The following is a 26,054-nucleotide window of genomic DNA, read 5'->3' on the forward strand; positions in this document are numbered from 1 at the left end:
TTTTCGTTTTAAAATATGGCGGCAAGCAAGGAATGGACGATGTTTCTCATTTTCATGATTTAAACGTTTTTGTCGTGTTGGTGAGTAAGGAAGCCGGAGTGCAGGATGTCCAAATGTAAGTAGTTGTTTCAGTGCTAATATAACAACATCAGGCTTCATTGTACGAGTTATAACACTAGTACACAACGCTCCAACTTACTACAGTTATATTTCATTACTATAGTATGGCAGCATCCCTACGTAAATCTTTTTAAACATTATAACATCTCAGAGTGGAAGAAATGTGCAAAAGAAGGGGATGTTACTGCCATTATGGTAGGATTTCAGATCTAGAATGTATTTCCTTTCCATCGAATTTACCATCAATTTCCATCCAAGTTATTCTTTTCAATCTAAAGATTGAACCATTTTCTTCACAGGACAAGCAGTTAAAATGCACAGTTTATCGTATCACTGGTTCAATTCCTGCTGGGAACTACATTCAGTTTCCACGTACATCAACACAGTCGCTAAGCCTAACTGGAAGACATCTTTACGTCCTGTTTAAACCGATATCAGGGAAATATTTTGTGACGCATATTGATGTCGCTACTGAGGATGGTTTGGCGATAAGAATCTCGTTCTCAAATCTTTTCAAAGAGTTCAAATCCACATCGACCTGGTTGCAATTTCCGTTTGTGCCGAGGCCCCCACCTGGATCCCTTGATGAGGCAATCTTGGCGACTTCCACAAGTCAAGGTAAGATTTGTGGAAGATTTGTGTTGTAAAGTGAAAGCAACATTGTCGCTCTCTCATTCTTGCAGACAACCTTGGTCATGTCTCTGTTTCCACACGCTACACATTCCTTATGCTTGATCTAAAATACATTGTCTCATTTTACCTGAATAAGAAGTACTCTTACCTGAAGAACATACGTCTGTGTGCAAATATGTTCGTCAAAGGTCTCTTCACCAGTGACACAGACTATGAACCAGGACTCTCCATCAGCGAGGCTCGAAGGCTTGGACTCATTTCAACTGGTTATGTCCCAGTCCCCAGAGACATGGCGTTTCATGTGCCCAAGGGGGCAAACTGGAGTGATCTGTATGATGTCATCAAATTTCCTGGAAAGAGTAAGCCGTCTGTAAAGAGCATAGGTATAATTCATGGAAATGGTATGGAGGACAAGACTTTAGGTATGGACTTATTTCAATGGGTAATGAAGGACATCAATGTTTTTCTATGGGTAATGAAGATATGAATGTTTTAGTCCCAGCATCTGATCAAAGCGACCATCAACCAAGAGATCATCAGGAGAATAACTGCAAAGTAACTCACTTCATATATTTAATCAGCCCCTGGTTTTTTTAATTGATATCTAATTGCTTTTTTGTATGCATGGAGATTTTGTCACAGATACTGCATGTACACGTACCTTTGTAATCTGATTCTGAAAATTCTCAATTTTTTATTCAAAACGTATTTTATTTAGCAACATCAAGCAATCTCCTCAAGAGTTGCTCTGGTTGACAAACTTAGCCCAAAGAAAAGTGTGAGAAAGGTAATTAATACACCAATAACACCAATGATTTTCCGAATATGGTTTGAAAATAGATATGATATGTGTCTAATTACAACCATGAACTTTTGTTGTGATTCAGAGGAGACAAGTGGTTGCAACTCATGTTCCTGTGGCAGGTTTAGAAGTCCCAGTTGGAGTTCAAACGAAAGATCATCTTGACACTCAAGTTTACGCTTACAAATCATCGAAGAAAGTTTCTTCACCTGGCAAAGACTCTTCCGTTGAGAACGACAGAAAACAACGAGAGAGCAAACATAAGAAAGTCAGTTTCCTTCGTTTTCTCTTCAAAAAGGATCGTAGTTTTGCATTTCTGTATTTAATTTTAGAAAATAATGTTTTCCAACACGGAAGAGCCGGAAAAACAAGCCAGACCTCAAACAACTCGTTCCGGATTCAAGGCAAGTTCTGCACTGAATTGCAATACAGTGTATTTGTTTCTACCTCATCAGCCAGCTTCACATGTTCACAACAATCACGACTAAATATAACCCAGGCATTATGTACTTCTACAAACTACAGAAAGATGTCTTCCTTTGTCTTATAGAGTCTAAAACCGGATCCAATCTTAAAACTAAAACGTATCGTTGGTTACGGTGGCGCAACGTACAAGGAGGTGCTGTGGACAAGGAATGGCGCATGCGTGGTCTATCCAAGCCACGCAATCATCGTATCCATGGAAATATCCACTGGCCATCAACGCTTCTTTATTGGTCATACTGATAAGGTCTCGCTTCGTACCAAAGCGGGTTTACTTTACAAGGCTTTAAAAGGCACGTCATTTGCTTCATTCTAACTGCAGGATTATTCTCCAACACAGGTCTCAGCTATCACCTTCAATGGCAACACTTCAATTCTCGCATCGGGTCAACTAGGACAGTCCACAGTCATTCGCATTTGGAGATATCATTCAGGAGATTGCATCGCGATATTCAACTCTCAAGTTCGAAGTCTTCATTGTCTCAGGTGGAAACAACATTACCTTGTCTTCATCTCTGGTTATGACTCCATTCTTTTGCTCGAATTACATTTGGTTTCTCTCTTGCAGTTTCTCCAACAGCGGCGGCGTTCTGTGTGGTTGTGGTAAGGACAACCATGGAAAACATGTAAGTATCTTGCAGAAACAAGCCAGAAAACTTGCTCAAAGTCAGTACTTTAACTGCAGTGATTTAATATTTGTTTGACACCGTAGATGGTCGTGGTTTGGGACACTTCACGCTGCGGCAAATCTGGTGAGGTATCCGTCATTACCAAAGCACACACAGACATCGATATTGCTCGAATCAAGATCTCTCCATCTGATGATACAAGGTTAGATTTTAACAATTCCTGTGTTGGTGCAAGACCACAAGGAAGGAAACCAGAATATGTTGAGAAGTGCTTGTCTTTTGTCACGATTCAATTTCCAGAAAGAATTTGGGGTGATTCTTATCCTATTTCTGCTTTGTATAGGATGGTGTCGTGTGGTGAGGATAATATCAGGTTTTGGAGAGTGAGGCACGGATCATTGCGGTCGTGCCCTGTTGATCTTGGCAGTGATCACTCTCTGGAGTTTACCGACGTTTGTTTTGGTCATGAAACTGTCGATCACAATAGTAAAAAACACAAAATGATGTAAGTGATGTGTGGATTGTGTCACCGTGGTTTGTGTCTGAACTGCCTGAGAAAGATATCTCAAACGTGGTGGTTCAGTGTAGGTAGTATTCTACAATAAGCTGTCGTGGTTTGTGTCTGAACTACCTGAGAAAGATATCTCAAACCTGGTGGTCCAGTGTAGGAAGTATTCTACAATAAGCTGTCGTGGTTTGTGTCTTAGAAATGGAAAACTTCATGCTTTCTGTTCTAAACTCTGTTATTCAGTTTTGTTTCCTGCAAACAAGGCACCGTATTTGAGATCAACTGTGAGCTAATTGTTATCCACAAGATTCATCGGCTTCTGCCGACGGGAAATCGACAAGATCTCGTCAAATTGACGACCAGTGAATCTGGGATTGGTATTAATTGTATATCAGTGAACGAGGCTTTCTGTGTCACTGGATCTGCCGATGGTTTCCTGAGATTGTGGCCCCTGGATTTCTCAGGTGTGATCCTGGAGGCAGGTAATTATTGAACGAGATGTAAATTGTTATAATGCTGCGTTTGATTTTCACCTTGGATTCCTTGTTGTAGTAAATCTGGATCAATGTAAAGACCCTTCATTTTTCCAATTCTGTAGTTATATTGCATTTCTCGTCAAATTCTAGAACATGATGGTCCTGTATCAGCTTTGGATATCAACTCAGATGGGCTCTCTGTTCTTGCTTCAACGCTAACGGTATAAATCACAAAATTAAAGCATCAATACTACCTTAGATTTCAGGTGACAACCAGGATATAACGACTCATAAAACCCATATTTTCCAGGGTAATATTGGAATATTGGACATCTCCAGCCGTTCTTACAAGACTTTGATGAGATCACACACGGAACAAATTTTGGACTGTTCATTTGACCCGACACGACGTTGCCTGGTAACCATATCTGATGACGAAACCATCCGTGTCTGGGACTTGGACAACCTCTGCCAGCTGTTTGACTTCAGAGCAGCCAACGAGAAACCATGCACAGTCGCCTATCATCCTCATAAACAAATATTTGCTTGTGGCTTCCGTAATGGCGCAGTTCGCGTGTTCAATATCGGTAACAGTCCATATTCGAACCTACTGACGTCCCTTAATCCTAATTTTTACTCTATTTGGATGAGACTAGAGAAGGGAAGAGGCACCCTCTCCCTTGCCTTTACCCCACCACCTTCCACCGATGTCCTTTTGTATTACCCTCGCACCTCTCTTTCCTGCCTTCCCCCTCACTTTTCCTTCTTCTTTCCTTACCTCACCCCAACTCTTACCCGTCCCATCCCTCATTTCATCCCTTGTCCCTCCCCATACCCATCACCCATCCTAGCTACCCCATCTTAACGCCTCTTTCTCTCACACCCGCAGCCACAGCTAGTATGTTGTCAGAACACAAGGAACATAAAGGGTCTATAACTGGTCTAGCTTTCTCACCAAACGGTGAACATATGTACACTGGTGGATCGCATGGGGTCCTAGCGCTGTATGAGGGGTCAACAGAGGACTTTAGTGTACAACGGATGTTAGTGAACACGGTGGTACGAGGGGAACATTTTTCCCCCGATGTTCTAGCAGTCAGTCAGGATAGTCAACGCCTGGCAGTGATTGGTCCGTCAGAGTACCTGATTACTGTCATGGATAGCAGGACTTTGAACGAGGTGAGCGAAGGATCCTCTTTCTCTCTCTCTGAGGATCTCTAGGAAGAACAGTTTAGAACTGAAAAGGTTATCCAGTATAAATAAAGTTAGTTTAGTTTAGGTTTCCTCCTGTAGTAACACTGGATCAATAAGAGATGATCCTTACTGGACCTCTAGGAAGAACAGTTTAGAACTGATAGAGTTATCCAGTATAAATAAAGTTAGTTTAGTTTAGGTTTCCTCCTGTAGTAACACTGGATCAATAAGAGATGATCCTTACTGGACCTCTAGGAAGAACAGTTTAGAACTGATAGAGTTATCCAGTATAAATAAAGTTAGTTTAGTTTAGGTTTCCTCCTGTAGTAACACTGGATCAATAAGAGATGATCCTTTATAAGTTCTTCTCTCCGATTAAAGGTTCTTCGTATTGATATCACGACAATGGACACAGACAATGGCAAGACAAACGTGGACACAGCAGTCAGATTGTGTTATGCCCCGGCTTCGTTAAGACAACTTTTGGTAGTCACTGCAAGTTGTAGACTGTTGAAACTTGATGCATACACAGGACAGTTGCTAAGTGAGGTGAGCCAATCTGGTAGAAAGACCTAGAGTTTTGTCGACTAAACAATTTATATCGCCGGAGAGTCGATATTAATCCAAATCTTTGCATGTAGGTCACAAATATTCATCGCTCTAAATGCACAAGTCTCGATCCATTCTCGACCGGACATTTCCTTGCAACAGCTGGCGATAAGGTGGTCAAGATCTGGGATTACCACATGAGAATGGACTTGAATTTTCAGGTGAGGATGAATTATCTAGATCACTGAATAATACTACGAGAGCAGGCAATGGTTTAGGGGTAATCCCTGCAGGTTTTTTCATCATCTAGATATGATATGTGTTGATCCAACAAGTTAAGATTTCATCAGCTGTAATTATAGGTTTTCATTGGCCATTCAGAAGCGATTGTGAAGGTTTGTTTCACTCCAGACCTTCTCGGTCTAGTCAGCATCGGAGAGGCTATCTTCATATGGGATTTCCTTGGAGATGGCCGTGTTACAAAGGAACCTGGGTAGGATTGTAGTCTTGGTAGATGAAATTGTGTTTATTTTATCCTTTTTTGCATAGGTCACGCTATGGATTATCGTGTGAAATGTCGGTGAAATATCAATGATTTTCACCAGTACATTGTTTTTGCTGGTATAAAATATAATTGAGATAGTTGATTGAGTTAAAATTGTGTTCTATTTATTTAATTTAGCGGAAGAGAAGAGCCGAAGAAATATCTCAGGGATGAACCAGGTGAAACAGAGAATCTGTTCTTCTTCTTGCCATCATATGATAAAATTTCCACTTCTGATATATTTTCAGACAAAAGTGTTCGAGTTTCTGGTGATATGACGTCACATCAAGCAGTTATCGACGATTCGGAATATAGTCCCAGGCCACCGGTGATTGCGACCGAGTTACCTCCACAGCCTCGTCCTAGTCCATCGCCTAGCAAACCGAGCAAGGCTCTGGTAACCTCTCCAGTGAAACAGGTCAACCTAGTGGATAGTTTTAATCCTTTGGTCACCAATGCAACGACCGTACCACAAAATACTCCGGAGAAAAAACAAAGGGTTTGTATGTTTATGACATGAGATATGTCTTCTGAAGCCGACTTCAGAAAAGTTGTCACTCGATCAGAGAAACACGAAATCATTTGAGTTTGTTTGTCTAGGAAGAAGACGTGGTAAGACCAACAGGTCATTCAAAACAGTCAACCATGACTCATCCAAGTCCTGCTGTTTCAAAACACTATAAAAGACGCAAAAGTTCATCCGCTCTGCCTGAGAGGAAGTATACTGCTCCACCAAGTCAGGCTGGCCTCTCCCTGGAGGCTATCTTGGATTACAATGGAGACGGGCGTGGTAATCTCTGCTGGCATCCCGAAACAGGTTTGCAAGGATCACTCATTCTTTTTTAGATCATTGTACTCTTCATATGCAGCGTACAATAGAACGGAAGAAAAACTGATAGGATAGAGCTATCCTGTATACAAGATTTTTACTTATTCATCTCATATATTTTCTCTCCCAGGGTTATTTGTGTACACCAGTGGATGTATCGTCATAGTTGAGGATCTTCACGATGGTCAGCAAAGACACTTGCTCCGCCATGTTGAGGAAATCTCAACGCTCGCATTACAACATGACGTTCAAGTTCTGGCCTCTGCTTCAGGATCGTCTGACATGGTTGCCTCTCGTATCTGTATTTGGGATATACATTCAGGCACTTGTAAAAAGGTACAACTAATCTAAAACAAAACGAATAGTGTTTGGCTCTATCAGTTTCAAACTGTTCTTCCTAGAGGTCCAGTAAGGATCATCTCTTATTGATCCAGTGTTACTACAGGAGTAAAACTAAACTAAACTAACTTTATTTATACTGGATAGCTTTATCAGTTCTAAACTGTTCTTCCTAGAGGTCCAGTAAGGATCATCTCTTATTGATCCAGTGTTACTACAGGAGGAAACCTAAACTAAACTAACTTTATTTATACTGGATAGCTGTATCAGTTCTAAACTGTTCTTCCTAGAGGTCCAGTAAGGATCATCTCTTATTGATCCAGTGTTACTACAGGAGTAAAACTAAACTAAACTAACTTTATTTATACTGGATAGCTTTATCAGTTCTAAACTGTTCTTCCTAGAGGTCCAGTAAGGATCATCTCTTATTGATCCAGTGTTACTACAGGAGGAAACCTAAACTAAACTAACTTTATTTATACTGGATAGCTGTATCAGTTCTAAACTGTTCTTCCTAGAGGTCCAGTAAGGATCATCTCTTATTGAACCAGTGTTACTACAGGAGGATACCTAAACTAAACTAACTTCTAAATATTTCCATAATTTCCAATAACGTCGATTCATAGGTCCTGACGTACCATGCCTACGAAGTTGTATGTCTAGCTTACTCTCGCGATGACCGATTCCTTATCTCAGTTGGGGATTACAGGGAATGTTCAGTGGTAATATGGGGTACCAAGGACTATAATGTACTCACATCATCCTACACCAACACTCCTATCCACGACCTTTCATGGGACCCTTATACCATGAATGAGTTTGTGTCTGTCGGACAAGATGGTAACGTCTTGTTTTGGTTGCTAGACGAGACCCGTGGTTCGTTTAATTTGAACGTAAGTGACATGCATTAAAATATTTCATTCCAATAAATCGTGGAGGTATCATATTGCTTTAGCATCATTCCGCCGAATTTGTCAGTATATATAGCAGAATAATGTATCCTCAACTTTTTTGTCTTAGGTTTGTGAAGCGAAAGTTCCAGAAGATTTACTCTATGCTTGTAAGGAGGTTGGTGTAATGGTGTTTCTATCACGAATCGGTGAATTTGCGTTGAAATTTTAAGAAAAGATGGCTTTCTTTCTATAATTTCCATAATTTTTTCCAGGTCGATTCTATGGTTCATTTCACAAGTGTCCGTTATGCTGGTGATAGCATTCTTTATGTTGGTAATAGCGCTGGTAAGAAACAAATCAGTTCTACAGAAGATCCACTGATATTTTTGGGAAAAGGCTAACATGTTTGGTCTTGAATTATCTTTGATATTTTTTCAGGAATTTTATCAGCATGGGACACCAGACAAAACAAATGTTTTATTCATTGGGAAGCTGATGACGCAGAAATAGGTGAATAAGATATTTGTGTTCCTTCAAAATATCATATCGGCTAGATAGATACGTTCTACCTAATTTTTACCTTTTTCGTGCAGACATAATAGTTTGTCATCGTGGCTCGTTAATTACCGGTAGCTCTTCGGGACATCTTCGTTTGTGGTCGGTAGTCGGTGTCGGTGAGATGAGATTACCGGGTGAAAACAATGTGTAAGTGGTTAATGAATAGATCAGTTGAACTGGATTGTTCCATCAGTTTCTAACCCACGGAATCTAGTTGGGATGTAAATATAATAATATAGTATTTCTCATTCAGATTGAGTCAGAATGGTTTGGTGATTGAAGATGAGATGTCTCTGGATGCTGGTGTAGTTTCAGCATCGTTCGATGCCTCGTTAGAAATGGTAAAAAAAATTATGGTTCTTCCTCTGCATGTTGTAAAGTTTGTAACCCAATTTTGTTTGCTAATGTGAATCTACCTTGAACCATCACAGGGTATTGTTGGGACTGCTGGAGGAACACTGTGGTATATAAACTGGATGGAGAGAACGAGTATTCGTCTGGTCAGCAGCCATAGGAAGAAGGTATGCGCAATGAGTGCGTTGATAGAAACGTCCAGGTTTATAAATCATATTTCCTGCCTTCGTCTACCTGAAAAACTTCCAACAAGCCCAAGTTTTGTTAGACAATTCACTGTTTGGTGGTATCTCTTTTGAATTTCCTGTTATTCTTGAAATATTTTAGATCAATTCTCTGGTGGTGAGTGGTCCGGACGATAAATACTTTGCTACTTGTTCAGACGATGGTAGTTTGAGAGTTTGGACGGCTGATGAACTCGAGCAAACTCTGCAGTTTCAAGTCATGGATCAGGTACGATCAAAGCAAGCTATGCAGCGTGATAGAGTATCAATCATGGAGTACATCTTCATCATCGAGACAGAGTTTAGGCGGGGCTGAGCTGGTATAAAACTAACGAACGTATCGATATAAGTAAAAATATTTTTTATGACTTCTTTTGTTGAGAATTTCTTTTTCTTTTGTTTCTTCATTCTAGAAATGTAATTGCGTGGCTTTTTGTCCAACGCCACAGCCAGAACCAACAAAGAGTCTAACTAGTGATGGTCAGGTCTTAGCCACAGTTCATCCTCATGAGAAACCAGTTGAGAAACCATTGAGGCCGTCTCACTGTGTGGCTGGTTACGATGATGGTACGCTCAGGTTGTTTGATCTGGGGAGAGTTGAGATGATTATGAAGATTCATCCTCATGGAGGGGCAGTGACTGCTGTTACATTCTCTGCTTATGGTGAGTGATTAATGTGGTGGTGTAGGGATGATGAGGGTGGTAAAGGGATGATGAGGATGATGAGGGTGGTCTAGGGATGATGAGGGCGAGGTGTAGTGAGGTGGTGTAGTGATGATGATGGAGGTGTATTGATGATTACGATTGTGTTGATCTAACATGTTTGTTGTTTTTCAGGTCGTGTTTTCATGAGTGGTGGCTCAGATGGTGTTGTGGCGATCAGTAGTCCTGCAACTGGTCTCACGGTCCGCTTGATTCAAGATCATAAAGGAGCACCGATTACAGACATGGATATTGCACCTGAACAGGTTCGCATCATGAACAACACGTACGAGGCATTGATGTAAATCATTAGGTATACATCTATCCAGTTTTAACAAATAGACCTTTTGTCCTGCCAGGATCATCATCCGTCGTTCAGCTCACCAAGACTGTGGCTCATTGCAAGCGCTGATCGTAGAGTGAGCGTATGGAGCACTGATTGGTCGAAAGATTTCTGCGAGCTCGTTGATTGGTTAACCTTTCCCGCGCCAAACTTTGCACCAGATGGCACAGCTTTGAAGAAAGATGCCGTGGTGAGTCCAACGCTGACTATCTCGTGAGGACTATTCACAATATTCTCTCCCCATTTATCAACTCTCGCTTCAACTACAAGTTCACCGTAATCATGAGACATATTATTGATTAAACTCCCGTAATATGATCCTTTTATTGTCTAGTCTTCGTATTCTCATCTTCCACCAAGCTTAGCGAGGTTTTCTCCCAGTGAACCTGATGTGATAGTGTATACAGGCTATGGACTGAGAAAACAAATACAGTTCTACAGTTTATCACAGAGGAAGGTGAGTTTATAATAAATGCTGTAGTGACCTCTAGGAAGAACAGCTTACAATTGATGGAGCTATCCAGTATAAATAAAGTTAGTTTAGTTTAGGTTTCTTTCTGTAGTAACACTGGATCAATAAGAGATGATCCTTACTGGACCTCTAGGAAGAACAGTTTAGAACTGATAGAGCTATCCAGTATAAATAAAGTTAGTTACAGTAATAATACAATATAGGATTTGAAGATAAATATAAGTTTATGTAAGCCTGTCTCATTTTTCTAGGTATTCCGAACTATATCGTTAACACAGTGGGCTTCGTGTCTTGAAATCTCACCTAAAGGTCATTTGATAGCCATTGGAACTAAAGGTACGTTCCTCCATTCTGCAGAAATCGATTGATTCAAACTCAAATTACTAACACCATTGTTTTTTCAGAACGTTTAGTAAAAGTTCTTGATTATCATGAGGGAAGCTTTCAAGATTTTGATGGACATTGTAATGCCATCTCTACTGTACAATTCTCTCCTTCCGGAGAAAAACTCTTTTCTGTTGGATTTTCTGACGTCGTTCTCTGGAAAGTTGTAATATAAAGTAATCTGTTTTCTAAAAGAAGACATTTGTGGTAATGACATGCTCTGGAAGAGAGTCAATCTTCCTGGAAATAGGTGGATAGCTTATTTAAATGAAAGGCGAATATTTTTCTGCCGTTGACCACTACTGGTCGTGCACGACATGAAATTCAGGAAGCTTTCTTTTCTTCGAGTTTTTACGAAGAAATAAAACAATTATCCTAAGTAAAAGAATCTTGTTGCCTCGATAGAGGTGCCTCATTCTTCATTCTAAGGCTGACCTACATGAAGTATGGATTTGGTCCTGTGGGAAGCCATATTTGATTATTGTAAACAAACTAATGTTTTGGCATCGAATTTCATTTCAATTATTCATTAGTATTCGATATTTGGGCCTCTCATGCAAACAGAAACAGAATATTTCGCATTTCCGTCGAAAACAAAGCATACCAATGTTTAAGAAAATTAAGAAATTAAATCTCAGTTCCGCTATCGGTATGGGGGTCAGCTCTTCTGCTCTGAAAGTTGAGGAAAAAACATCGATTTTTTACAACGGAGCCACTGTTTTAGAGAAGAATGACAATGGCCAGGAAACATTCCGGCTTTATCGAGTCCCACAGTTGGATTTGTACGAAGCAGTTTTATATAATCCGGAGGAGAGGACTGTGTGCTTGAGTGTGTTTCGGATCGAAGATGAAAGAAAGGCAAAGGATATGTTTAGGTATGATTAGAATAAGTTTAAGATGCGTAAATTTTGATTGTGAACGCTTTGTTTATGATTTTGCTGGTAAATTATTAAGTGGATGGGATGGATTCATTGTACTTGTATTTGTACTGTATATTAATAATATTTAATAAACTTTCTAGGAATTGAAAATGCAACTAATTAGTCTTCTAAATTGAAACATGAGATGCATTGTGTTTCAAAATTGCCTAGAGGCGGGGCATTTTCAGAATATCCTGCAATTTTCTAACCACCTATATATAGTCATTTGCCACAGCAAGTCTTGAAGTAGTCCGATATTGAACATTTAATTAGCATAAACTCACTTATTTCTGTGGAGGTATTGCTGCAAGCCTAATTGATAATGTTTACAGGAAATTTGAATTCCCACATCATTTGTAAAATATCCTGTTCGAGTGGTGAAACTCTTTTGAAACAATTCCAGGCAACTGTGCGAGCGTCTCACGCCATTCTACCAATCCTCGTCAAGATGTTACAAAACTCAGGTGTTGCAATCATTGTTGAACTGCCTCGAGGAACATCCAGACATGGAGCTTGCTGTGGTTGCCAGAACAACTGGCCTTACAGAATGTCTAAAACATGAGAAGATTGCCGCAAGTGCAAAAGCTGTTGATGCCGCTGATGCTGGAAATACTGAGACCTCTCTTCTGCAGGCAACAAAGGTATTATTTCATTTCATTTCAAGTCTGAATTTGCATGATTTATATAGCTTTGCATTGTTCAAACTTTGATTGTTTTCATTCTGAATTATTTGCCTTTCTAATTTATGATCTGATTTAGTTTGGTTTCAAAGGAAAGATTGAGAATTTTGTGTCAAAAGCTGGGGAGAAGTCACTCACAAAAGGAGACGAGAAAGGAAACACTGCAGTCCATTACGCTGTTGGACAGCCAGAATTACTGGATAGGATACTTCTGCGTGCAGCAGAGCTTGGTAATCTATACATTGCAAATAAGTTTGTAAATTATACAGCTTGGCAGAATATGGTATACTCATGAATATTGCAATATTACCATGCAGGAACCGAAGTTGTGAATAAAGTAAACAGCTCAAATGAAACTCCATTACATGTCGCTTGCATGGTGAACAATGCCAAAGGGGTTCAGGTATGCAAAATAGTTTTACTTTAGTGAATAACATCATTGACATTTACACACTTTACAATTCAATATTTAAGATGTTGAACCTACAAACATTTGTACAAATTGTCTAATCGTTCTTTTGTTCGCAATTACCAGCTTCTCCTGGAACATGGTGCTGACGTTAATACCCCAAGTAACCACGCCTATACTATCCATTCTGCTGTCAAGTATGACAGTAATGATTGTGTCAAGAAAATCTTGGAATTCCAGAATGAGAGTAAAAATCTCAAGGATATGAAATATGGAGGGACACCATTACATTGGGCCAAAACAAGACAGGTACATTGATTAGATCTAGTCAAGAATCTGTTTCGAAAATATTATTTTTAATATCATCTTTATATTTAACCAGCATACGAACAGCACCATACCCACTTCACTGTGCGGTGTTTTTCAGTGTGGTTCTGTATCTTCCTTGTCTTACTTAATTTGAAATGTTCATGCATCATTTAAAACAACTTGCACGTATAGACAGACTAGCCACAGTATTGCATACGTCATTTGCAACAACTAGTTAATTCTTCCTTTTTTCTTTCAGGCAGTGGAGATTTTATTGGCGGCAGGTGCTGATATTGAGGCGGGTAATAGTGAGGGGGAAACCCCACTGCATATCATGGTGCATAGGAAACGTCTTCAATGTGTTGTGTGCTTGTTATCACATGGTGCTGATGTCAATGCTTTGGGGATGCAGGATGAAACACCTCTTCACATGGCTGTCAAGGTATGGACATTGATTGAATTGATTAGTCTGTTTCGACACAGGACAACTGCTTCTTTGAACTTTGACATATATACCGGAAACCAAATTCTTCAATTCGTAAAGTATTTTTTCGTTGGTCTAGGTAGGAGATGTGAATATTGTGAAGGCCTTGATTGTGTTTGGTGCTGATATAAATGCTGTCAACTCTAAGAAAGAAACATCACGTCATATTGCAACTGTTTCCAAAAGTCGCTTCAGAAATCAGATTGTCCATGCTCTTTGTCTTGTTGGAGCAGCCCCATGTAATCCAAGGAGTTGTAACTACCAATGTAATGTCCCATTTTTACCGTCTAAATTTCCACCAGGTAAGATAGAGTTTAGGTACGTGAATCATTTGCGTACAACTATTAGCTGTCAGTATTTCTGTTTCTGTTAAACCAATTATGGAAACTAAAACAAGGATTTTGGTTGAAACATTAGGCAATGAACCAGGGAATGAGTTATTAAAGAAACAAGCTGAAAAAACTGCTATTAAACTTGATGAAATAGCAAAAATCATGGCAGCTGGGGCTCATGCTAATGTGAAATACACTAAATCCGGTGGTGGAGGAAATGAAAGTGATGGTCAGTCGATTATGAAAAAGAAAAGGAAGGATGATAGCGTACTTTGCTTAGGTAAGGTTGAAGGTGTGAGTGCAATGCTCAGAATCATTGAAAGATAATAAAGGGACTGTTCACAGTCCAGAGGAGTACTGGTTGTGTTCAGTTTTCGAGAATTTAACAATTTGTGATGTACAGACGGACCTCTCAGGCGGAGAGCAGTGTACTGACTGAGCTCACATCTGCTCCTACACAATCCCCATTGACCCATACATAGTTCATGTCTATCCGCAGATGGTGGTGGTATCCGTGGTCTTATTCTCATTCAAGTTCTTCTAAATCTTGAACGTGTTGCTAAACAACCAATTGTGAAGCTTTTTGATTGGATTGGTGGAACAAGTACAGGAGGAATACTTGCCCTAGGCCTCTTACATGGTATGTGTGAATGCTTGTTGGTGGAAACCATAACAAGCAAGCCAACTCCTTAGCAAGTAAACTAGCAAAATAGCATCCTAATTACCTATCCTATTATTCTACACAATTTGTTTACGTTTTCTTGTAGGAAAATCCACGCCATATTTACAACAACTTTACTTCAGACTTAAAGACGAGGTTTTCGTCGGTGCTCGCCCGTATCCCTCAGAACCTTTCGAAAAATTCTTACAACACGAATTTGGCAGCGATACAAAAATGACAAGCATTGGTTACCCAAGGTGAGCACCAACGTTCATACCAAGCGAATGCCTCTGTTCTGTAAAGCTAAAGCCCTTTTATATTTTAAATTTCATGATCTGCTCCTACAAAGTTTCAGAATTCACTGTTATAACTTTAGAGTATTAGCGACGTGTGCAGTGTCTGATCGAATTCCACCAGCTCTTCATCTTTTCCGTAATTTTTCCGTTCCTGAGGACGAGAAGAAACCGGACAAGAATTCTCAGTTCCCACCCATATCGAAACCAAAAGGTTGGCTTTTATGTTAGAGAGGTGTCTGTATTAGAGAGACGCCTGTATTAGAGAGATGTCTGTATTAGAGAGGTGTCTGTATTGGAGAGATGTCTGTATTAGAGAGGTGTCTGTATTGGAGAGATGTCTGTATTAGAGAGATGTCTGTATTAGAGAGGTGTCTGTATTAGAGAGATGTCTGTATTAGAGAGGTGTCTGTATTAGAGAGATGTCTGTATTAGAGAGATGTCTGTATTAGAGAGGTTATGGTATATCTCTTCTCATTTCAGACCAACTGGTATGGCGCGCTGCACGGGGAACTGGTGCAGCTCCGACATATTTTCGTGCTATGGGCAGAATGCTGGACGGAGGTCTGATTGCGAACAACCCAACATTAGATGTAATGTCTTTCATGCATTCCTACTATAAGAACGCCCAACCCAAGGCACCAGCTCATGACACATGCAAGAAGTTCGGCCTGGTGTTCTCGGTTGGAACCGGCAAGCCACCGGAAGTTCCCGTAACAAATATCGATGTCTTACGGCCGACGTCGGTAGGTGACGTAGCAAAGATTGCGTTCGGAGCCCAGGCATTGGTTGAAATCTTAGTAGAACAGGTAACATGGTCGTTTTATTCGGTAACACCAGTATCTTCCTTGCAAAGGGAGAGGAACATGTGATAAAACTGACCTCACAAAATATCTTGTATTTTACAGGCAACCTCTTCAACTGGAGCGGTGGTTGATCGCGCAGCAGCCTGGTGCGAGATGATTGATGTCTTCTATCGTCGCATGAATCCTCAGATGTACTCAGATGTCCCTCTGGACGAGAAAGGGGACCAAGTTTTGGTTAATATGTTGTGGGAGTGCCAGGTTTTCATCTTTGAACAACGTCATATTATAAAAGAAATTGCAGATCGTCTCACGTAACATACAATGATAAAATGTAAAGATAAAATAATTTATGTAATCAATTTGCACTTTCAAATTTATTGTCAATGTATTTTCAAATCGATTGTTTCAGATCTCATTCGACATTTTTTGCGGTTAATGAACGGTTGCCGTCAAAAAGTACGATATTTTGCAATGGTCGTTTGAATTTATAAAATAACTCAAAATACAATTTGTATTTGTTTAAATTGTGTTTTAATTGTATTTGTTATGGTATATTGGCTTTCAAAACTCTCTTTATCATTTAAGTACAACGTTTCCTTGACTACTTTGGTAAAAAATCTGAATTTTCGTGGCTTTAAAATCCGTAATTTTCGACTTTCAAGAATGGATTCTGTGAACGAGGCCGCCAGAGGATGGGCAAACCCTGAGATTTCAAATATCTACGAAAAAACTCGTCCAAACTACAACCCCGATTCTGTGGAGTTTCTTTTAGAAAAGACCGGTGCTTTAAAGCCACATTCAGGCCCAGAACCATTCACTATCGTTGAGCTAGGAGCAGGCACTGGGAAATTTACAAGAGCTGCCCTCAAGGTATTAGAAAGTCGTAAAGTGGATAATTATAAAATCATTGCCACAGAACCACTGAAAGAAATGTGTGAAACTTTCGCAAAAATGGTGCCGAATGTGGAAATAATGCAATGTCCTGCAAGCGATTTAAGTGGTGAGTGTAGATGTCTTGATTTTAAGGAAGGCCTTTTTAACTTTTAAGATAAAAATACAGTAAAAATGCTTATGTAAGAATGTAAGAACTTAATGAAAGTTTCTTGGTTGGCAAATGCATCAACTAGGCTGAAAGAACATCTGTGAACAGCATAACAAGTTTGCTTGAAAAACACCAACTGGAGTATTACCTTAGTAAAATCATCTGGCTTTGGACAGGGTTAAATTGGGCTGTTTAACAGCGAAATAGGTTAGTGAATTAGATACCTCTTTGCATTAACAGGTATGACTAGCAATAGCGCTGATGCTGTTCTAGCTGCTCAGTGTTTTCATTGGTTTGGTACGGATCAAAAAGCCCTTAATGAGATTCACCGTATTCTCAAACCTGCAGCAAGGCTAGGAATTATTTGGAATTTGCCAGATCGTTCCGTATCCTGGATTAAAACAATTGAGGAGTGGCTGGACCCAAAATTTGAGAAGGTTAAAATCCCTCGGCCAGCCAGCGAGGCCATGTTTGCGCCAATTCATAGCCATGGTGGGTTTGGAGATGAGGGCATAGATGAGACAAGTTTCAAATACTGCATGGAATTGGATTTTCATGGAATTATTCAACGATATGAAGGGAATAGTGTAGTGGCTGCTTCATCGGATGATGAAAAAAAGAGGATTCTGCTGGCAATTGAAAATGAAATTAAAAACAATTCAGATGCAAAAGATAACCAAAGTTATATTTATCATTTTGTTATAAAAATGCATTGGTTTCAGAAACTTTAAATTGATGTATTATCACAAAAAGGATTCTTAATAGTTATATCATTATAAATATCATTATCTTCATATAAATATAAGATTATAAAGAATAAAATTAAATCTGATTATATCTATCTTTTATTGAAGGATGTCTTTGGTTATATTGTTATATCATCAAGTAACTGTAACTTGTCCTTGCTTTTATCATGTCCAACTCCAGATGATTAAGAGTCAATGGGGAATGTCAACCATGACCCCAAGCCTTTTAAGTAGAAAAGTTGTTGATAGTTGTCAGGGTCTTAGTTACCAAATGTAGCCATATGCTTTCTGTGTTTTATTTCCAGACAGTTTTATTACCAGAGTGAAAAGACTTCTGTTTAATTTGTCCAAACTTAATCTAAACTTTGAATTATTTCAGGATTTGCTACCAATTCTGCAGATGCTATTCTGGCTGCAATGAGTTTTCACTGGTTTTATTCAAATCAGAAAGCCATTGAAGAAATTCATAGAATCTTAAAACCCAAAGCAGTGCTTGGGCTTATATGGTACATGCCTGACCGATCTGTATCATGGATAAGAAATATTGAGAAAGCTCTTGATCCAAGATTTAAGGCAGCGAATCAAGTTTATTCCTATGAAGAAAAGGTGGTAATTCCTTTACGAGATCATGCTGGGTTCACGAATGAGGGATTTAATCTTACGGATTTCACATATGCTCAGGAATTTAATTTGCAAGGTCTCCTGGAGAGGTATAAAAGTGTAAGTGTTGTATCATCTGCAAAAATGGATGAAAAAGAGTTGATTTTAGGCATGATTGAGAAAGAAATGAAAATCAACCCTGATGTAAAAAACAAACAAGAATATACCTTTAAATATAAAATGATGATCCATTGGTTTGAAAAGGTTTAAATGCACTGAATTTTTCGTTTTATTTTAAAATATTTCAATGCAATAGATAGTGTACTGTCATAGTATCGACTAAAACTGTGTCGTAGAATTTTTTACACTTGCAAGCTAACTAGTTTTCTAAAGGAACACAATTTAGGACCACATTGATATTTCACAATGCACCATGTATAGTTTAATCTGCATAAACGTTTATTAACAAGGAATCGTAGTGTTAACAGTATCTGAATTGTCACTTATTGAATTGAGATTTTCATAAAAACGATCCTTAAATTCTAAAATCTCATTTACTGGACGTTTCGCAACATACTTTGCAAACAGTTCATCTGTGACATATAAAACATTCAACAAATATGTATCATCGGTGAATTGATACCCTATCTGACATAAATAATAATATCGCCACTGAAGTCTTTCCAGTGAGTATCGCAGTACAAGTGGTGACCTATGTAACGAATGATTAGTCAATCCCATCTCATCCTTAATGAAATTACTACGCTCTCGCATACGCTCAACGCTGGCTGTTAGCACCATCGGATTATTTGTAAACACCTCAATAATTCGTTCTCTTGTGTAGTCCAATTCGTCCATGAAAAATCTTACTCTTTTTTCAATTGCTTCCCAACGGAATGTTATTGATCTTGGCTGTTTGGTAAAGAACTTGTGAATAGTTTGATCTGGTAGCCCACTGTCCTTTAAATATTTAACAAGATCTTCAAAACTATCCTCCAGTTTTGTTAAGATGGTCATGGGGTTGTATCTAAGTAAAGAAAGCAAATGGTTACGTCCAGCATAGGTAACAAAATTGCTAGTACATTTGGACCAATTTGGTAGTAAGATTTAGCTTGAAAACAGGAATATTACCCATTGGCTTGCAATGTACCCAGATGCGCTCTACTTTAGTATTTTACTCTAATGCAAGATTATTTTACTTATTGGTGGAAGAGTACTGCAAGTTATTGAGGAAATGGTATAAAACTGGTGCAATGCACTCATATTTGGATGCACCCTACCACTTAATTCCCAATCTCATGTCAACTTTGATATTGTTGTCTTCTAGCTAAATCTGTTTATTACTTCAATTTGATTACCACACAGGCGTTCTTTGTGATCAGTGTTAAATGAGGCTAACATAGGATAGAGTTAGGATCTTGGTACATCACGTCAGCCATGACAAATGCCTGTGATGTAGTCACATCTCATTACCTGAGAACTTTAGCAATCTCTTCCTCATTAAGGTTACATGTCTTCAGCAACTGAATACGTTTCTCCATAGCCTCGACTGAGTGAAACAACAGTGGTGGATACTGAGGGATAAGGTGGGTGACCAGGACATTTGGATCCCTAAATTTTGTTGTATAACCAGATAAAAACACGACCCTTTTATTCATTTCTGACACATCAGACGTCATAATAGGTCTTGGAAACTTCCTGAAAACCAATTCAATATTCTCTTGGGTCAGTCCTATAGATTTAAAGTACTCCACTCTCTCCTCGATATCCCCAACTGTACACACTTGTGATAAAAGTTTGGCTGATTTCTTTGGCACTTGAAACTGTTCACGCAAGTATTTTTCTGTCCCTTCATTTTGAGGGCTCGACTCTCGCCGCTTGCGAGCCCCACGCAACAATAGTATGCTTGTGCATTGAACACGCAACACCGAGCTTGCTTGGAAGGTATATATTCGACCCAAAAAGAACATTTTCCTGGTCAAAAAAAGTTTGGTTCGAAGGAAACGTGGGCATTCACTTGCGCACGCATCGCTCGTAAACAAACTGTGCTTCCATTACTTGAATAAAAATTTATCTAAGCTGCTTTTTATATAAAAATAAAAACCATAATTATTCATTAGATTTATAAATTTTTATTCAAAAAGCCATGCGATTTTGTTACTTATGCAAAAGTGTCGATGACTGCGATGAACAGTTAAAAATCTGCCTAAAATTGATTGATCTTTCAGTTCCAAATTCGCAACTTACTGTAAATTTCGCTTCTATATCTTAAACAAAGTTTGACAGAATTCTACAAAGAGTAAATTTTTTACCGAGTATTAAATAAATACTCAAGACAACTGGCGATTGAAATTGGGTAGTTGAAGAGGTATTGATGATAAATCATCGTATATTATAGTATACAAAAACCCAGAAAAGAATTGTGTTGAAAGTATTTTAGATACTAAGTGGAAGATATCCTAATCTTTTCCTTGAGGAAATGAGTCAAATGACCTTTGCTCTCTGGTAGAAAGTAAAAATAAAGAAAAACGATCAATTTAATGGTAAGTACTTTCAGTTTTCTTTTATTCACTTAGTATGAGAAGCTAAGGTTAAATTATTAAGGGTGCATTCCGTACAATCGCTAACGTAGAAGCTTAAAAAATGTATCGGTTTTTATACCAATTCTGTGGGGAGGAACGACCACTGGGAAAGACTGGGTACCGTTATCCTACTTGTCCACCACCTGCAGAGTTTTATTTTAATGTTTTATTCAATTGCAATTTACCGCCGTTCTTCGGTATAACCTAGAAGAAACCTTAGTATTTTAAAGTTGGGAATTGTCTTTTTACATTTTTGCAAGAGTTGGTTACAAAAATTACCATTCACCAGGCTTTATAGCATTCAGTCAATGCAATGCAAGGCGATGCATTATTTCCTGGTTCCTACACCTGTCTTTACTTGATAGTGTTTTCATATGTGATCCGGAAACAGAGCTGAATAAAAACGTTTTCTTCTGGACGTAATTTGTGGGCATTTTGAAGAACCGATCAGGTGCGCTCTTGGATCGATAAAGCTAAATAAATTGTATAGTAAAACCTGGCCCAACCCGTTCGTCGCAAAGTTTTGCCGTTCAGAGATTAGTTGCCTCGTAAGAACTGCACTAAACCATTGAGTTTGTAAAATGCCAACGATAATACTAAAGCATTATGTAAATATTTCACAATCGTTTGCATGGGGCTTAAATTATGCATGTCTGAGTGAAGCTTTTGACAGCGTTTAATGCGGTGGCACAATGGCAAATATAATTTATTCTGATCTTTTACATAATTCGGTCGTCAGGTGAAGCTGCCTTGCCTTCGCGCTTTGTTTGACCTAACCCAAAGCAAGACAGCTTGTGTCGAAACAAAATCTTGTGTGGCACTCGATATTCGTTTTGTACACGCTTTTAAACTTCGACAAGAACAAGATATCTTTGAAAGTACGCCACTGTACAAAATGGAGAAAGTAAAAGCAAGAATCAATAAACTGAAACAGGATATCGAAGATTGCGAACAACAAGAAGCGAACGCCAAAGTCGCTTTGAATGAAGCGAAAACTCGACAAGAAGCAGCCGAAATGGAAAAGGAATCGTTTAAAAGGCGCCTTCAGATTCTACGCGAAGAGGTGAAGAAAACAAACGAACGGTTAGCGCATAAGAAAGAGCTGTTGAATGGCTTGGAATCAAAAACTGCCGAGCATGAAATAGCCGTGAAAAATTTGGAAAATCAAGAGGTTGAAGGCGATGAGAGATTGGCCTCGCTGGCAGACCAGATCAGTCGAGGTAAGCTCGAGGTGGATGGCTACGACACGCAATATCAGGAAGCCCAGCGTAAAGAGGTTGTGCTTTTGAGTGACTTAGAAAAGGCGGAGCTGCGCTTCGAGCAGAGTTCCCTTCGTATCGAGGAACTGATGGATACGATCAGGAACACGACGAATAAAATTCGTGATTTAGAAGCGCGGGAATCTGATCAGACTCAGCGAGAAACGACGAACGAAGAGAAGATGGTGTTCCTCTCCGATCAGAAAAAGGAAGCAATTTGTCGTGCGGAATCCGGGGAAAGAGACACAGCGAGATTGCAGCGAGTTATTGATACTCTTGGACACGATATAAAACACTGGAAAGATAAAACAGCTGATGTTTTGGCGGAAATCGAGGACGTTAATAACATGGTCGAAGATATGGATTAAAACATGTACATTATAATTAAATGTTTTTGTTTGTAGAGCTAGTGAGCCTTAATACTGTACTTGTTTTGAACAAATTCACCGAAAATCGTAGGCTATTATATTGAAATTGCATTTCCGAGACAAACTGCTCCCAGCCCATCCTTCGAGTCAGTTCCGAAAAGCCTTTTAAAGGCGTTAATTATTCACGGTTCAAGCAACTTTGAAATAGATGTAAAACCCTAAACTGAATCTCGTTTAGCAGTATGCTAAAAGTATGAAATTCCTTCATTGCGCGAGTTCCTAACTTCGCTGCACCTAAGTGTACTGAACAATTTAATTACATTGCTAATTTTCTTCCTCGTTTGACAGTAAACCATTTCCTTGTAAATCAATTCCAATATTCCATTATAATACCTAAGCTTGGTTTGAGATTTCATTTTCATTTTGGCTATGTAAACGCCTCCCACAAATTGTTTGTTTTGTTCAACATTATACCTTAGATTTATGATTTGATCATAAATAGTTTATCAAAATTGTCCGGAGCTGTGATCTTTGCCGTGAGCATCACGAACTAAGCCTCAAGAATGTTGCTTGTTTGAAATACTTATTAGGATTACAAATATCATCTTTGCTTTGCCGTAGATTTGTTTTACGTTTAGACAATTTTAAAATAATTGTGTTCTGTTGCCTAGCCGGAATATTTATCTGGACTAATAAGATATTTATGTTTATCCCAGATTGCTTGTATGATACGTGGAATAAATTAGTTTTCTATCATAAGGGTGATTTCATTTTTTTAAAAGCATCTCTGCAGGAATTGCCCTAATGCAGGCAGAATATGACCATACAGTTGCATGTAATGAAATAGTTTAATTTTAAAAAAGTCCGCGGTTTTCTGTGATACTGAAGTAGTTGCCACTGCGATGCATGCTTGAAGTTCGTGGGAAAATGGGAAGGTCTTGAAAAGAAAAGAAAAATCAGTTGAAGCTCGCTGATTGCTAACAGGTATTAACTGTTTAACCGAGATACCTGTATGATTACAACAGGTTGCATTCTCTTCTCCGTGTCAAAGTTGTCTAGTAAATAATGCTTGAACTGCGAATAAAAATCTTTTCCGCGCTCGTTTTTCTTGCTGTGCTATCAAATTGCAAGAAAGAAGAAAGTCCTACGTTGAGAAAACTATTACTGAAGAGCATCGAGGCGCCATCTTGGAAATTTCAAAGTATCGATCATGAATGGTCGTGGCATCAAAAGTACAACGACAAAGGATTTCAAGCGCTATCACTTTTTGTTAAGAAATTCGAGAAATCGTATAAATCCGCCAAACACGAGTTGATATGGATGTTTGGTAGAGAAAGCTTGATTGAAAGTCGATTGAAGCCACTGGAAAGAATCAGTGATCAGCTGGATGAGAATGGGAACTTGACCGTCAAGGATATATATGACGTAATAACATGGAGAGTCACATTCCCCACCGTTCATCAGGTTCGTTTGTGAATCATTATTAAACTCAATTAATACTAGAAATATAATTAGTTTAGTTTAGGTTTCTTCCTGTAGTAACACTGGATCAATAAGAGATGATCCTTACTGGACCTGGCTAGGAAGAACAGTTTAGAACTGATAGAACTATCCAGTATAAATAAAGTTAATTTAGTTAAGGTTTCCTCCAGTAGTAACACTGGATCAATAAGAGATGATCCTTACTGGACCTCTAGGAAGAACAGTTTAGAACTGATAGAGCTATCCAGTATAAATAAAGTTAATTTAGTTCAGGTTTCCTCCTGTAAGTTCTGATTTGTATGTTATATTTTAATAATTTATTTACTATTTTAAATGATATGCTTCCCATTTTCTGCAGTTAGTAGAGGCGAAGTCTCGGTTCATCAAAAGCTCTCGTTTTGGCGTTGCCATTGTTAAATGTTTTGGTGTGTGTCCACGAGCTGGTAGATTTTCAGCCAGCGGCTATAGAGGGATAACTCTGATTGCAGAGATTGACGGGAAGCCTCTTGAGATCCAACTAATGACACCATATATGGTCATGTGGGCAGATTGGGCTTATAGCGTGTTACTTGATGTAAGTTTGTGTTTTATATCTTCATACATGGTGTATCTGTTTCATGAAGTAATTACTTTGCTTTTCTTCAGGAGACGTTGGGTTTGAAGAAAGATGTGGCGGAATATGGACGAAATCTTTCAGAATATTACTACAACTTAGATTCCATTCGAGACAAGCGACCAGCTTGTCCTAGGACTCTTGCTCAAACAAACATGAAAACACTTACAACAAAGTTGGTAAAAAGTAGCAAAATATTTGACGCATTGGGCGACCCTCCGTCGGCTTGTCAGTTCTGGAATGATCTCGCTGTGAATAAGAACCACAACCCCGGGGTACGACGGGAAGTCTTGAGTGCTGTGGTCAAGCAGAAGGCGAGTGGGCATGGGAACAAGCCTAGTGTTATCGACATTGATAATATATTAAAACCCGGAAATCTTAAAGAAAGCAAGAAAAACAGCAAGGATAAGAAGGGAACCAAGAGAACATTGGAGTGGCCAGTGTATTATTACTACTAGGATATAAAAGGATGTAAGAGAACATTGGATTGGCCAGTGTATTAGTTGCAACTAGGATACAAGGGGATGTAAGAGAACATTAGTACCAAGTATATTATTGCTAGTAGGATACGAAGGGATGTCAGAGAACATTAGTGCCAAGTATTATTGCTAGTAGGATACGAAGGGATGTCAGAAACATTAGTACCCGATATATTACTGCTAGTAGGATACGAAGGGATGTAAGAGAACAATTAGAGCTCCAAGTGTATCATTACTACAGTCATTACTCGCCTTGACCAATCTCATGTTATTACTAGACTCAAAGAGAATAAATAGACCAAAGATTTCTGTGTTTTTTACTTTAATGCTAAGTTTATTGATGAGTATTTAATTAATAAAGGTTGTATACCGAATAACGAGGCAGTACGTGACAGAAGTGTATTTTCGTGATAGTACTGTAAGTAGAGATTAATAAGTAATCTCAGTTTGGTTTTAGCCATCAAACACTTCGGATTAGCGACCGCAAAAGACAAGAAAATCTAAAATATATCATTTCTCTGAAGGCCTCGTTTTAAAACACGATCTTTCCGTATCGATTTTTTATCAGGCCATTACCTCCAGAATCTCATGCTAAATATTTTAATTATAAATTTATTTATATTGTATCCATATTCCATAAATAGTCCTTCTAGAATATCAACGTTTCATCGGCAGCTTGGAGTCAGCTGTTGGCGTTCTCTCGTCGGTTCCTCACATTTGCATATCGCCATTGCGGTATTCTTGGTCAATTTATCAAAAATCTAGAAGCAAAAACGTTTTATTCACCCACAAGTTCCGTATTTGAAATGACTGAATCTTTGCCGCTTACAATATGCGAAGAAACCCAGTGAAGAATCTTAAGAATGTTCTCTTAAAAATCGTGGTTGAAATGCATAATCCGCAGACACTACTAAAATGCTTCTCTTTAACACTTGAAAATAGACAATCATAGT

The 26,054-nt window shown here is 38.8% G+C and overlaps 6 protein-coding genes across 7 annotated transcripts; 5 read left to right on the plus strand and 1 right to left on the minus strand.

The window, feature by feature from the left end:
• The first annotated feature begins 26 nt into the window (after positions 1-26).
• On the plus strand, positions 27-11,406 carry LOC114539442 (WD repeat-containing protein 90-like). Its single transcript, XM_028560069.1, has 38 exons — positions 27-115; positions 224-315; positions 420-738; positions 804-1,175; positions 1,250-1,308; positions 1,472-1,540; positions 1,641-1,823; positions 1,888-1,959; positions 2,106-2,285; positions 2,379-2,524; positions 2,607-2,664; positions 2,751-2,869; positions 3,011-3,172; positions 3,419-3,657; positions 3,802-3,872; positions 3,962-4,238; positions 4,541-4,830; positions 5,227-5,394; positions 5,487-5,615; positions 5,757-5,887; positions 6,077-6,117; positions 6,187-6,437; positions 6,539-6,755; positions 6,898-7,103; positions 7,733-7,999; positions 8,127-8,174; positions 8,272-8,344; positions 8,438-8,509; positions 8,593-8,704; positions 8,811-8,898; positions 8,989-9,078; positions 9,239-9,364; positions 9,549-9,798; positions 9,973-10,103; positions 10,197-10,370; positions 10,515-10,637; positions 10,904-10,988; positions 11,057-11,406. The coding sequence occupies exons 1-38, from the start codon at positions 106-108 to the stop codon at positions 11,209-11,211; spliced, it is 5,655 nt and encodes a 1,884-aa protein (XP_028415870.1). The 5' UTR covers positions 27-105; the 3' UTR covers positions 11,212-11,406.
• Positions 11,407-11,433: 27 nt separating this feature from the next.
• On the plus strand, positions 11,434-16,259 carry LOC114539443 (85/88 kDa calcium-independent phospholipase A2-like). The gene is made up of 13 exons (XM_028560070.1): positions 11,434-11,911; positions 12,360-12,597; positions 12,716-12,866; positions 12,954-13,039; positions 13,172-13,354; positions 13,614-13,796; positions 13,918-14,140; positions 14,256-14,450; positions 14,670-14,810; positions 14,938-15,088; positions 15,208-15,338; positions 15,608-15,933; positions 16,033-16,259. Exons 1-13 carry the CDS (start codon positions 11,532-11,534, stop codon positions 16,243-16,245), a joined length of 2,601 nt encoding a protein of 866 aa, XP_028415871.1. The 5' UTR covers positions 11,434-11,531; the 3' UTR covers positions 16,246-16,259.
• A 205-nt stretch (positions 16,260-16,464) lies between these two features.
• On the plus strand, positions 16,465-18,617 carry LOC114539449 (uncharacterized methyltransferase C25B8.09-like). Of its 2 annotated transcripts, none has more exons than XM_028560078.1 (2): positions 16,465-16,930; positions 18,098-18,617. In XM_028560078.1, the coding sequence occupies exons 1-2, from the start codon at positions 16,477-16,479 to the stop codon at positions 18,586-18,588; spliced, it is 945 nt and encodes a 314-aa protein (XP_028415879.1). In that variant the 5' UTR covers positions 16,465-16,476; the 3' UTR covers positions 18,589-18,617. The 2 variants fall into 2 exon arrangements, with proteins under 2 accessions (XP_028415879.1, XP_028415881.1); XM_028560080.1 differs by lacking the exon at positions 18,098-18,617 and adding an exon at positions 17,213-17,720.
• Positions 18,618-18,765: 148 nt separating this feature from the next.
• LOC114539448 lies at positions 18,766-20,329 on the minus strand. Its single transcript, XM_028560077.1, has 2 exons — positions 19,792-20,329; positions 18,766-19,345 (listed from the first exon to the last, which is right to left on the minus strand). Exons 1-2 carry the CDS (start codon positions 20,286-20,288, stop codon positions 18,781-18,783), a joined length of 1,062 nt encoding a protein of 353 aa, XP_028415878.1. The 5' UTR covers positions 20,289-20,329; the 3' UTR covers positions 18,766-18,780.
• Positions 20,330-21,605: 1,276 nt separating this feature from the next.
• Positions 21,606-22,863, plus strand: LOC114539491 (tropomyosin alpha-4 chain-like). The gene has a single exon (XM_028560133.1). The coding sequence runs from the start codon at positions 21,796-21,798 to the stop codon at positions 22,525-22,527; it is 732 nt and encodes a 243-aa protein (XP_028415934.1). The 5' UTR covers positions 21,606-21,795; the 3' UTR covers positions 22,528-22,863.
• A 667-nt stretch (positions 22,864-23,530) lies between these two features.
• LOC114539490 lies at positions 23,531-25,436 on the plus strand. Its single transcript, XM_028560132.1, has 3 exons — positions 23,531-23,991; positions 24,368-24,583; positions 24,655-25,436. The coding sequence occupies exons 1-3, from the start codon at positions 23,593-23,595 to the stop codon at positions 25,078-25,080; spliced, it is 1,041 nt and encodes a 346-aa protein (XP_028415933.1). The 5' UTR covers positions 23,531-23,592; the 3' UTR covers positions 25,081-25,436.
• Positions 25,437-26,054: the final 618 nt, after the last annotated feature.

This window comes from Dendronephthya gigantea, unplaced genomic scaffold (genome assembly GCF_004324835.1).
Source record: "Dendronephthya gigantea isolate DGI-Jeju-01 unplaced genomic scaffold, DenGig_1.0 000203F, whole genome shotgun sequence".
Lineage (NCBI taxonomy): Eukaryota > Metazoa > Cnidaria > Anthozoa > Malacalcyonacea > Nephtheidae > Dendronephthya > Dendronephthya gigantea.

What these genes read in the sequence shown, in the direction of transcription:
- LOC114539491 (XM_028560133.1), top strand. Translation starts at nt 21,796, where the DNA reads ATGGAGAAAGTAAAAGCAAGAATCAATAAACTGAAACAGGATATCGAA.
- LOC114539449 (XM_028560078.1), top strand. Translation starts at nt 16,477, where the DNA reads ATGGTATATTGGCTTTCAAAACTCTCTTTATCATTTAAGTACAACGTT. An exon ending in TCCTGCAAGCGATTTAAGTG is followed by an intron (nt 16,931 to 18,097) that starts GTGAGTGTAGAT and finishes GAATTATTTCAG; the next exon opens with GATTTGCTACCAATTCTGCA.
- LOC114539448 (XM_028560077.1), bottom strand. Translation starts at nt 20,288, where the DNA reads ATGTTCTTTTTGGGTCGAATATATACCTTCCAAGCAAGCTCGGTGTTG. An exon ending in GAGATTGCTAAAGTTCTCAG is followed by an intron (nt 19,346 to 19,791) that starts GTAATGAGATGT and finishes TTCTTTACTTAG; the next exon opens with ATACAACCCCATGACCATCT.
- LOC114539442 (XM_028560069.1), top strand. An exon ending in TTATGTTGGTAATAGCGCTG is followed by an intron (nt 8,345 to 8,437) that starts GTAAGAAACAAA and finishes ATATTTTTTCAG; the next exon opens with GAATTTTATCAGCATGGGAC. An exon ending in TCGATGCCTCGTTAGAAATG is followed by an intron (nt 8,899 to 8,988) that starts GTAAAAAAAATT and finishes GAACCATCACAG; the next exon opens with GGTATTGTTGGGACTGCTGG.
- LOC114539490 (XM_028560132.1), top strand. Translation starts at nt 23,593, where the DNA reads ATGCTTGAACTGCGAATAAAAATCTTTTCCGCGCTCGTTTTTCTTGCT. An exon ending in CATTCCCCACCGTTCATCAG is followed by an intron (nt 23,992 to 24,367) that starts GTTCGTTTGTGA and finishes CATTTTCTGCAG; the next exon opens with TTAGTAGAGGCGAAGTCTCG. An exon ending in CTTATAGCGTGTTACTTGAT is followed by an intron (nt 24,584 to 24,654) that starts GTAAGTTTGTGT and finishes GCTTTTCTTCAG; the next exon opens with GAGACGTTGGGTTTGAAGAA.
- LOC114539443 (XM_028560070.1), top strand. Translation starts at nt 11,532, where the DNA reads ATGTTTTGGCATCGAATTTCATTTCAATTATTCATTAGTATTCGATAT. An exon ending in ATTGGGCCAAAACAAGACAG is followed by an intron (nt 13,355 to 13,613) that starts GTACATTGATTA and finishes TTTTTCTTTCAG; the next exon opens with GCAGTGGAGATTTTATTGGC. An exon ending in ACCGTCTAAATTTCCACCAG is followed by an intron (nt 14,141 to 14,255) that starts GTAAGATAGAGT and finishes TTGAAACATTAG; the next exon opens with GCAATGAACCAGGGAATGAG.